The 13,020-nt window shown below is 34.0% G+C and overlaps 1 protein-coding gene across 1 annotated transcript in view; it reads left to right on the top strand.

The window, feature by feature from the left end:
* The window catches only part of MMP16 (matrix metallopeptidase 16), a 292,060-nt gene that overhangs the window by 152,743 nt on the left and 126,297 nt on the right, over positions 1 to 13,020 (top strand). The window contains exon 4 of the mRNA XM_002919052.4: positions 9,550 to 9,854. Within this exon, the coding sequence (XP_002919098.1) occupies positions 9,550 to 9,854 (305 nt within the window). The remainder of the gene's footprint in view (positions 1 to 9,549; positions 9,855 to 13,020) is intronic.

Below are 13,020 nucleotides of genomic sequence, written 5' to 3'. Positions count from 1 at the left end.
GTAAGTGTTTGGTTTTATGAAATGCTTTTTCTGTTCTTTTTCTGCACCTACTCATATGATCACATGGTCATATGATTTTTTTTCTTTAGACTTTTTTTTAAAGATTTTATTTATTTATTTGACAGAGAGAGATACAGCAAGAGAGGGAACTCAAGCAGGGGGAGTGGCAGAGGGAGAAGCAGGCTTCCCGCTGAGCAGGGAGCTTGATGCTGGGCTCTATCCCAGGACCCTGGGATCATGACCTGAGCCAAAGGCAGACGCTTAATGACTGAGCCATCCAGGCGCCCCTCTTCTTTAGCCTTTTAATGTGATGGGTTACATTAATTGATTTTCAGTTGAACCAGCCTCTCATGCCTAGGGTAAATCCTACTTTGTCATGGTGAATAATTTTTTTTTATACATTGTTGGATTTGATTTGCTAATTTTTTGTTGAGGATTTTTACATGTATGTTCATGAGTGATATTGATATGTGGTTTTTCTTTCTTTTAAAGTCTTTGAATGGGTTAGGTAGGAGAGTCATACTAGCCTCTTAGAATGGGTTAGAAAGTGTTCCCTTTACTTCTGTTTTCTGAAGACATTGTAGAGAATTGGTATGATTTCTAACTGAAATGTTTAGTAAATCCAATGCAACTATTTGGGCCTGGTTCTTTTTTTTTTTTTTGACAGTTATTAATTTTAAATTAAATCTATTTAATACATGTAGTCCGGTTCAGATTATCTATTTCTCTTTGTGTACGTTTTTATAAATTGTATTTTTCAAAGGAGTTGATCCATTAAATCTGTATTAGTCTGCTCAGGCTGCCATCACAAAATATCACAGCCTGGGTAACTTAAACAATAGAAATTTAATTTTCCCAGTTCCAGAGGCTAGGGGTCCAAGATTAACATGCTATCAAGTTTGGTTTTAGTGAGATTTCTCCTTCTGGCTTATAGATGGCCACCTTCTCACTGTGTCCTCTTACCTTTCCTCTGTGCATGTGTGGAGATAAAGATTTCTGCTATTATTTTTTTTTAGGTTTTTTTTGTTTCTTCCTTTTCTTCTAAGAAAGCCAGTCCTACCAAATTAGGACCCACCCTTATGTCTTCATTTAACCTTAACTGCTTTTCTTAAAGGCTCTATTTCCAAACACTGGGGATTGGGGCTTCAATTTATTTATGCCAGAGAAGACCTTGTGGATCATTGGGAAAAGGATGGGCTGTTTTGCTTACTAAGTTCTTCTATAATAATTGGTTATCCATATAGAAAACAATGAAATTAGATTCCTACCCCATAACATGTTAAAAAAATTAGTACATATTAATTAGATTAATGTGTATAATCGACTTTTCTGGCCTGATTTCCAGACTTAACAGTGTATTCTATTTAGTGTCTCTGCATACTAAGGTACTGACTACACCATTCATTTAAGAAAGAAAGAAAAACTGTTAAGGGCCATTATGTTCAGAACTAATCATAATTCCATTGAAGCTGTGTCCCTTTACTGACAATTGTCCCAGCAGTTTTGAATACTCAAATAATTAGATGTCTATCCCTGTAAACTTCTAGGTTATGATAAATACATCATATGGTTAGGAGTCCTATTTTAGAGTAAGAAAGATCTGGATTTCAATCCTGGCTCTGATACTTGCTACCTGTAAGACCAGGATCAAGTTACTTAATCTTCTAAGTCTCATTTTCCTTGTGTACAAAGTGAGTATTGTAACACTACCTTCCTCATAAAGCGTAGGAGATAATTAAGTCAGGTCATGGTGGGGGGAAACCCCCAAAACCAAAAAAACAAAAATACCTCAGCACTGTGCTTGAAACATAGTACTTAGTAAATGCCAACTATCATGTTAACTTGTTTTAATTTATGAGACAATTAACAGAAATTGTTGAGAGTATTCTAATAGATTTATAGAAAGTTGAGGGTGACAGCTAAGGATATTAAATTTTAAAGTTAGTATATGTAAGGTGTTAAGAACTTGCCCTGTGTAAAAAAGTACCATATAAGAATTGCTGCTACTTTTATTACTATATTTAGAAAACAAATATAAAATATTACATTTGGCTAAAAAAATTACTCTTAAAAGGATAGCAGAAATGTGCCATTACAGAATGAACCCAGGAGTTGGAGTGGTGGGGGTAGTCAAATCTAGGTTTTATTTGATGGCAAACTCATTATGAGCCAGCAATATAGTGTGGCTCAAAAAGAACTAAAATGAACAGATTAGATTGATAGAAAGCAAAGTGTCCAAGCAGTGATGATGCCAATTTTTCTCTTTGCTTTGTTGGCCAAGCTTTACCTGATGTATCTTTTTCTCTTTGGTCTACCGCATTTCCAGCTGCTGCTTGGCAAATTAAAGTGCACCTCTAAAAAAGAAATCAAAATGCTAAGAAGTCTTAGGAACAGTCTCCATGAGAAAGGGCTCAAGATTAGAGCCAAGGATCCTCAACATGATGGAAAAAATATTTAAAGGAGAAATTTCCAGTTTTTCTCAAATACTTAAAGGCTTTCAGAACAGCCTAATATTTTGAGCTATTGGAAAATGAAATCATTCATCCTACAAGTCTTCATTGTTGGAAGCATATAAACCAAGCAATTTATTCACTTGTCAAGGAAATTAGAGATCATTTGTGGAATGGTTGGAAAGTTAGATTATATAATTTTAAAATCTCTTTCTATCTTTAAAATGTGGAATTGGAAGGGACCTGTATAATGACTCCATTTAGAGGGAATGTCTAGGCTCCAATGCCTTCCAAAATGACCTCAGTGCTCGATGCCTAGAAATGGGAACTTCTGAGGTTGTATCAGAAAAATCATTTAAGTACTGTTAGGGGTATATATAACTTTGGCTGAAACATAATTTACATGCTGGTAATAATTATAAGTTACTGGTGGCCATTCATCTCTTAATTGAATCTTTATGATCAGTTTTTCTTTTGGCAAATTTTGCTTCTTGGGTAATTATATGTTATACATTCAATAAAGGGTTATTGAACAGCATTATGTGACAGCACTGGCAATCGATAGATGAGTTAAGCAAGGCCCCCACTCTCACAGAAAATATAGTTGAATGTGGGAGACAGGTGTGTTTAAGTGAATAATTACAAAATAGTATATTGTATGTTACTTCAGGACCTTACAGGAACTTCATTACATCAGAGACCATATCCATTTTATGTTAACTAGAACCTAGTAGAGTGCTGCTGTGTATTATGCCCTAAATTAAATAGTTGTTGAATAAATTAATGAATTATTTGTAGGTTTTGGTTAAGCTTTATTCAAAACGATAGTAATGTAATGAGTAGGCTCATTTTTTAGCAAATAAATCTTTTTTCCCATTCGTTGAATATTGTATAAAATAAGCTGAGCCTAAATTATTTTTCTTTATAAAATCTAAACTCCAAAATATTATTTTATGTAGTGTCTCATGGAATATGTACTTATATTGCCAGATGCATCTGTTTTTTAAATTGAGTTATATTAAGTATTCATAATATTAATGTGATAATAGTATGTTATGTTATATTAATTGGTATTGATTTTCCTAATAAATTCTACTTTAGCTAACCTTGATTTTAAGTGCATGTGTGTGTGACTCCTGAGGATACACACCAGACGTTATTATTTTCCTTTAATAATATATGCAGAGTTGGGACGCCTGGGCGGCTCAGTCGGTTAAACGTCTGCCTTTCTGCTCAGGTCATGATCCCAGGCTCCTGGAATTGAGTCGTGCGTTGGGCTCCTTGCTCAACTGGGAGTCTGCTTCTCCCTCTGCCTGCCTCTCCCCTTGCTTCTGTGCTGTCGCTCTCTCTGTCAAATAAATAAATAAATAAAAATCTTTAAAAAAATAATATATGCAGAGAAAAGAAACCTAGTTGTTGCTGAGGAATAATCAGTTCCTCCCCAGAAACTTTTCTTATTCTCTAAAACCAGTGAGGTCACTGAATTTGATGATTCTATTGATCTTCATAGAGAATTCAGGTTGTGTGTCCAGAGGATACACGGCAGGCAGTGAAACAGACACTACTCAAATAAAAGCCAAAATAATATGTACTTTAGTCTGCCTTACCTGGAAAACTAGCATCTTGTGAAATCACAAAATATTGAATGTAAGCTTTTCTGGAGGAAGAGATTCCATATTCAATCTCTATTCTATGACCATTTCTTGTACAAAAAAAGTTAAGCCACATCAACAATACCAACATAATATGAATGAAAATACATTAGTCTATTTAGTTCTCTCTTGTAAAATAGTATAATATATTCTGGATATGGATATGAAAATAACTATGTAGTTTGTTATTTTTACTCTATTATACTCTTAGCAATTGTCTACTTTCCCGGTTACAATAAGCTCCATTTAGTTGTCAAGCATTTTCTTAAAATGTTCGTATGGTTTTCTGGACAACTAATTTTTGTCTGTTGAATTGACTAAAGGGTATTTATCCTTGGCCATACCAAAATAATTTTGACGCGAGTATATATACAACTTCTGGATCTTAACTAGATGCTGAAATATTCAGTTTTTTTTTATACTTCCTTCAAAATTAGAGATAAAACATAACTGTAACTTTGAAAAAGAGTTATCACTCTGTCGAAATTTAAAGAGCAAATAATCATTATTAATATATAGAGTTGTTATTAAATAAATTACTGTGGATCCAGTGATGTTAAAACTAGAGAATCCTGACTTTATACAGTAATATTAGGCACAGGATAATATTTACTATGTCACTAGAGTAACTAATTAGAGTTTACTTCATTTGAAAGGACAAAACCTATTACAATGGCCTTGTTTCATATGTCCTATAACATCTGTTCAAATGAACAAGTGTTTGATATTTTTACATTTTACATTCATCTATTTTACAGAACTGATGAAGCAAAATAATTCTTCCAATGTCATCAATGAAGAAAACATACATATTTCAGTAGAGCTTTTGTTTTTTTAAGATTTTATTTATTTATTTGACAGAGAGAGAGACAGCCAGCGAGAGAGGGAACACAAGCAGGGGGGAGTGGGAGAAGAAGAAGCAGGCTCCCAGCAGAGCAGGGAGCGTGATGCAGGGCTAGATCCCAGGACCCTGGGATCAGGCCCTGAGCCAAAGGCAGATGCTTAATCTTAACAACTGAGCCACCCAGGCGCCCCTCAGTAGAGTTTTGTTACAAGTAAAGGTCTCATTCCCTCAAAATTTACTGTTTCTCTGAATGTCAAATTCTTATGCTTTTAAAAATTATCCTAGAAGTAGTGTAGTAAACTTAACATCTCACTTATCATTGTGAGATTTATATGTTTCTACTGAGAATTATAAGGCAGAGTACAAGCTTCTTTTAACTTTTAATATACCATACAAATACCAAAATATGTGTTTTTTTCCCTTAATTTCATATTAGGGATAAAATAATCCTCTAACTTTGGAAAAGATTTATTACTCTCTGAAAAAGTTAAAGGGGAAATACTCCATGATTAGTGTATAGAATTGTTATTAAATGAATTGGTATGGATTCAGCGCAGTGAAAGCTAGGGAATCCTGACTTTACACAGTTATCTTGTAAGTCAATTGACATACATTTCCCTCCCACTATAAATTGTTCTGATGAATAAAAAGGTCAAAAAATTTCCACTTGATTAGCTTTATTATGTAGGATTGTATAAGGCATGGTTATTAATGAATTAACGATAACATTTATTAATTTTTTAGGTGAATGCTCCAAAATTTAACAACATGGAAATTTAAAAGAATCAGTGAAATGGCATAATGAAAAAACCTGATATAGTCTTCAAAAAATGAAATAAATTGTCTTATTAGAATGAAAAGTATGTTGACTCTAACTACTCTGTTTATAGAAAAGCAAAGTAAAAACATTTTAAAATTAAATTAGTTGCGTTATGTTTTTGAAACATAACATTCATTTTGTTTATTTTATAGCATTTTTTGTTTTGCCAATATTTATATTAAAAACTTGGTGCCTCTTGTATATGAACTACTAACAGTCCTATTATTCTTTATATCACATAATATCTCTGTTCCCCTTATTTCAATTATTAGTTAATACAAAATATATCTTAATGGCATAAAAATTCCTAAATTAGTTTTTCTTTGTACTTCATTCAGAACTCTAACTTTGAAGTACACTCAGGTGTCTTTTAAAGATTTATTTATTTATTTGAGAGAGAGCGAGTAAGAACACAGTAGGGAGGAGCAGAAAGAGTGGAAGAGAAAGTCTTAAGCAGACTCTGTGCTTAGCGAGGAGTCCCAGGTGGGGCTTGATCTCAGGAACCTGAGATTAGGACCCTGGGATCATGTCCTGAGCTGAAAAGGGTTGGAAGCTTAACTGACTGTGCCACCCAGGTGCCCATTATGTATCTTGTATTTACTAATGACACCACAAATATTGTGGTTAAGTATATTTTGGAAGTTAATCAGGGCATAGCTTTGAAAAACATAGTGATGTATTTACAAATCCAAATGATACTCCACTTTTTTTTTTTTTTAATTTTATTTATTTGAGAGAGAGCAAGCGAGAACGCAAGCAGGGGGAGGAACAGAAGGAGAGGGACAAGCAGACTCCGTGCTGAGCACATAGCCCTACATGGGGCTTGATCCCACAACTCTGAGATCATGACCTGAGCTGAAATCAAGAGTCCGACACTTAACCAACTGAGCCACCCAGGCGCCCCCGCATTTATTATTCTTTATTATGTTGCTTCATTTTTCTCAGAACCATTATGTACTTATATACATACCATACTAATGATTTTTTCTTTTGTAAGATTATCTTTTATCCCAAAACAAAATAACTTCTTCATTACACATTGAATACAACACCAATTCCCATTAACAATACCCTCAGAACATACACTGAAATGGTTTAATTCTCCCTATCTCCCTGACTACCACTCTGGGATATGTCTCTATCTTCTCTTGCTCGGACTTCCACAATGTTTCATTGTTTCCATGCTTGTCTCCTTATTCATTTTTCATCAGAAACAGTGATCTTTGTAAACCAGAATAATATCAGGATATTTCTCTGCTTAAAATTCTCCAGTGGTTTCCTTTCACAGACTATAACTTGCTTCCTGCCAGTTCTCTTTAATCCCAAACCACTGTCCTGAGTATTCATTTTACATCAATTCACTGAGCACTCCCATTCTTTGAACTGACCAAGTATGTGTGGGCTGCTCACTGTTCCTTCTGGCTAGAAACTCGTGCTAAGCTAAGCATGTGTTGCTTCTTTTGTCATTGAAATCCCATTTATCATCTACTCATCTCATCTCCTCACCCTTCACTTATCGCCATCTGTAATTATCTTTTTGATGTTATTGGGTTTTGTGTGTATCTCTTATCACTAAAATATGTAAGTTTTATAAGAGCAGAGTCTTGTGTGCAGCTGTGTCTCTTATGCACCTAGAGCAGTAGCCGTTATGTAGTACATCCTTTCAAATAATGTGTCATAAAAATACTTCCCCACTAATGAGAGTCTTCCTGTTGGGTGGGAGTAAAATAGAAGACTACTAGGAAAATTAATTTAGACAAAATTCAAAGTTACAACATTAATCTGAATGTTCTTCAGCCATCAGACAGGAAATTGAGAGACTAACAAGCCAGACAGAAGCATCACCAGATGTCTCAATATAGAAATTTACTTTTTCTCAAAATAGAGTTCAGAGCATCATGCTGAAAGGACATGAAATTAAAACAAACAAGTAAAACAGCAATAACAAAATACTGTATAATGTTCTCCTTGAACAGGCTTGAATTATTGTACTCTATCTGTCCTTTGGCTCAGCTCAGAAAATATGGTGTGTTCCTTGGTACCTCCTTTTCTCTCACAGTCTTTGTCCAAACATCAGTACATCTTGGCAGGTGTATCTTCAGAATTTATCCAAAATCCGTCTACTTCTCTGTATCTCTACTGGTAGTCCTCTCGGCCCCACTGTCATCTCTCTGCTAAAGTTTTGCAAGAGATTCCAGTGGGTCTCCCTGCTCCAACTCTTGCTTCACTTCAATCTGTTTTCCACATAATGCTCAGTCATCTATTTAAAAAGTGAAAGTCCAATGTCATTTAGCTTGTGATGCTCCAGTTCTTCCACTCTCACTTGCAGCAAAAGCCAAACTCCTTACAGTGGCCAAAATCTTTGATTTTTTGTTACCTTTCTGGCCTCATATCCAGCTGTGGCCACCTCACCATTCCTGGAACTCACTAAGCATGTCTCCAACTTCAAGCCCTTTCACTTGTCGTTTCTCCTTCCTGGAACACTCCCTGCCCCCACTCCATTTCCACCTGGTTTGCTTCTTTGTTTTCTTTATATACAATGAATGATATTTACCATCAAATAGTCAATGTAGAAATGTATTAGAAAATAGTGAAAACCTTGTTTTAGATGTGTGGCCTAGCTTAGACCATAAGACAATGGATTCTTGACTCAGAATATTTCAGTTGAAAACCAGCTCTGCCACTCTAAATTTTATCTAAAGTTTTCTACTGTGAAATGCTTGCCTGGATCATAGTAAATGCTCAGTTAACGCCATTATTATTATTATTTCGGTATGACACCTGTTATTGAGACATAGCTACAAGTGGGCTAAAAATATGATTTGCATATTATTTTCCACTGGAAAGTATATCTTATATTTTTTCTATGCTACTAAATAGCTTTAAATGGCAAAAAATAATTTCGAGTCCTATTTGTATTATGACATGTAATAGGGACACTATAACTTAACTATTACTCCATCATTATAAATTATTTAGCTTCCAGTTCTCTTTTATTACTGCATTGCAATAAATATTCACCTGAATATTATACTTTCTTTCATGTATTAAGATTTTTTTTACTGTAAATATATGGATTCATGGATGTAAGATCGTTAGTTGAAGTATCCATTTGATATTAGCCTCAAGAAAAGTAAACTAAATAATGTCTAAGTCACTTCTTTAAATTCACATAATTTTAAATTTTTGTATTAAAAAGCCATTCACTCACATTGCTTTTTATAATTAGAAAGAATTAAGTATAACATAAGAAAACAATAGAACATAAGAAACTGTAATTAATTAATATTTTCTTAAATAACTTTGTGTCTGCTGAATTGGTGTTCATAGATAAAGAATAATTACAAGGATATTGTTTGGAAGTACCATGTGTGCACAGAATGGTGTGCCCCTAAAAGTAATGATAACAAGAAAGAAATTGAATTTTTAATTTCAGCTCGAGACTGTTTCACCATTTTGATCATTTGGCAAACCTGCCTTTCTGTTGTTCAGAAGGCAAAGTGAATGATTGATCCAGTTACTCTACCGTCAACCCATTCTGCAGAGAACTTCTGTTTATAGCCTTGCCAGATGAATACTGTACTGCTGAGAATTAAATGACCCCAGTGCAGTAAAACCTAGCTATAAAGACACGAGGCATTGATTAATTTTTCCTATCTCATATAAGAATGTTTTTCTAGTATTTTACTCAACTGAACAGATCAAAATCTGTAAAAAGCCAATCTGTAATGTCAGATTGTATATTAAAAAACCATACTTATTATTCTCTTCTCTAAATTTCAGTATAAAGAACGTAACTCCCAAAGTAGGAGACCCTGAAACCCGCAAAGCTATTCGCCGTGCCTTTGACGTGTGGCAGAATGTAACTCCTCTGACATTTGAAGAAGTTCCTTACAGCGAATTGGAAAACGGCAAACGTGATGTGGATATAACCATCATTTTCGCATCTGGTTTTCATGGAGACAGTTCTCCCTTTGATGGAGAGGGAGGGTTTTTGGCACATGCCTACTTCCCTGGACCAGGAATTGGGGGAGATACTCATTTTGACTCAGATGAGCCATGGACACTAGGAAATCCTAACCATGATGGTAAGTGCATAGCTTTTTTCATTGCAAATAGTTCTGTTTTTATTTTTATTTTTGAAATGCCCAAGTGATTTACTAATTTAAAAACTTTCAAGGTGTTCATTCTAAATTTGTTTTTAAAATGAAAAAACACGATATGAGGCTTTTGATAACATTTTAGAACAAGAATTTGTATGGATCAGTAGATATTACTAGTTTTTTGTATGGTCTGTTGCCTAGAGGTTAGAACTTTACACTGTGTTGTGCGAATAAAGTGAATTTTGTTTTCTATAAAATGTCTTTTAAAAGACCTCATAGTATTTTAAATCATGGAACATGCTTAAGGAAATTCAGCTATTTTGCTACACTATATTGCAGTGTTTCCACTTGAAACTTAACCTGATTGACATTTCATGGTGTAGCTTCTGCCACCTTTCTTGTTCTTTTCTTTCCTATTATCACCTATCTAGTTTGTAAAATTTTGCTGCTTTCATCCTTATTTCCATTTTCTTGGTCTCCCAATATGACATGACTACATAATTTATTATTTTTATGTAATATCTTCCTTTATTTTTATCAAAAAACCGCTTTTTGCAAATCTGTTCCAACAAATCTGTCAGATTTTTAATCTTTAAATTTATTCTGATATGCAAAAATAAATTTAAAATAACTGGATAACTGAAAGAATAGTTACTTCATATAAGAAGCAAGTGTTTCTTCCTAGACAACAATTCATAATTCAATTTTATGTTTAAAAAATATTCACATAAGTACAGGATCCTAGAGTTAGAAGATGCCTAAGCATCCACCTCTTGCAATTCTTATAATTAAGACAAATATTTTTCTTCTTCACTATAGTAGAATGTTGTTGAAAATACAGCATGCCTTGTTTTAATGACAGCTAATCAGCTGATAAAAGTCTTAATTCCTCCTTGATGAGTTAAACCCAGCCATCAAATTAAGCTTTGTTAGTTCATCAGAAAATTTAGTTAGCTGGATTAGTGTAATAGCCTTGCATTTTGAGAATGCACAGGGTTCAAACATATTATAGGTAGAATGAAATAAGTTGAGTTAAATTTAAAATAACATCAATTTTCAAAGAAAGAAAATATAATAAATACTTGTTCCTGTTTTCCAAAAGAAAATAAAACATCTACTATTCAATAAAATGGCCATTTACATTGTTATTAATAGGTATATTGACTATGAAATTATGACTTCATTTTTAAGAACTGATTTGGAGACAAATGGCAAATACGTTGGGAGATTTCACTATATAGTAGTGTCATGAAAGCCAAAAACTTTGAAGTTGGACAGCCTGCATTCAATTCCTGGCTAACTGATCATAGCTCAAGAAGCCTCTACCGTGCTGTATGCTTATTTTCACTCTGCATGTTGTATTGCAGGGCTGGGACATTGCAAATAGACATGCTTTCTATTCAGGAATGTTTAAAGTACTCTATGCCTGAGCATCCAATAATAAAATATCTGCAACATGATAGTAGGCACACACTGGTTTGATACATAAATCATTTAAAATTAAATGTGTTTATCTTATTTTTTAATTTTTTTTTAATAAGTGGGCTCCACACCCACCATGGGGCTCAAACTCATGACCCTGAGATCAAGACCTGAGTTGAGATCAAAAGTCGGATGCTCAAGCGATTGAGCTACCCTGGCGCCTCTATCTTATTTTTATCAAAGTTGCACAGGCAGGGGCGCCTGGGTGGCTCAGTCCTTAAGCGTCTGCCTTCGTCTCAGGGCGTGGTCCCGGCGTTCTGGGATCGAGCCCCACATTGGGCTCCTCCTCTGGGAGCCTGCTTTTTCCTCTCCCACTCCCCCTGCTTGTGTTTCCTCTCTCACTGGCTGTCTCTCTCTGTCAAATAAATAAATAAATAAAATCTTTAAAAAAAATTGCACAGGCATTCTAATGAAGTAGCTCATACATCTTCAAGTCAGTTGTCAATTGTTAATATAAATGTTTGCATGCTAAACGAGAAGAATGGCACTTATAATGGTAGAATTTTGCTGATGGAGGCAAAACTGCATTTGCTTCTGGGAAAAGACTTCTTCTAAAATTCTAAACAGAGAAAATTATGTTTATTCCAGTAATTATAATTCCAAAAGTATATTTTATTCTAATAATAAAATGTTAAGGCTACTATAAATCTGGAGCTTTGAAGTCATGTTAATTTGGGTGATTATGCCTATCAAATGGCCTATATTTTCCCTTAAAATATTGAAATCCTTAAGAAAGCTGTACACATTTTTTAGATGTATCCTCTATTAGCTGCATTTTTTAGGTATCAAGAAATGCTTTTTGAAAATAAGCAAAAAGCTTTAAGAAAAAGTCTGTAGGGACATTTGAGATGACAGAGGAAATGAGAATGTTTACACTGATTTAAGTGTGATTGCTGTTATGAATGCTTCTGTGTTTTGCACTTTTCCAAGGAAAAGACTATTATATATATATATATATATATATATACACACACACACACACACACACACACACATATACATATATATAGAATTGAATTGAAATAGAACATAGGAACTAAAGATATACAATCATGTCAATGGACTTTTGACTCAGATTATGTATTAATACATTTGATTGCCTCTTAATTTATACTGGAGAAATATAATAATTTTTGTACATAGGCATACTATGAAACAAAACAAATTATTTAATAATTAGTGTTTCGTTTGGAACAAAGTATTTCTTTACTGATCATATAAACATGTTTTTTCTTTTGAGTGAGCTTAAAGAAAATGACTACAAAATCATAGTGTTTCAGAATTGTAGGGGACTAGGGAGAAGTTAACTGTCTGTTCAAGATGTAATGCCATAAAGATTTACTGCTTAATTGAAATTCAGACTTTTAACTAGCAACAGCAGGGCAACTAGGGTGGTGTCATGCTGAAGTATTGATCATTTATCAAAAGAACAGCCTCTAGCTTTGCTGTGTTACTGGTGAATGTGGGGAGAATTAATGCATTTTTACATCCTAGATCCTAACTGTCTGTAAGATTATCTTTTTGTATCACACATATACAAGGAACAATTCTGACATCTTCATTGATAAACTTCTTCTTTTCTTTACTCTAGTCCTCAAATACCCCAAGCTTACTTAACTGAGAAAATTTCTTTCTTTCCTATTCATAGCTCTTAAGCACCTAGAAAACA

The sequence above is a fragment of the Ailuropoda melanoleuca genome, chromosome 9 (assembly GCF_002007445.2).
Source record: "Ailuropoda melanoleuca isolate Jingjing chromosome 9, ASM200744v2, whole genome shotgun sequence".
Lineage (NCBI taxonomy): Eukaryota > Metazoa > Chordata > Mammalia > Carnivora > Ursidae > Ailuropoda > Ailuropoda melanoleuca.
This window is presented reverse-complemented; position numbering and strand designations above follow the sequence as displayed.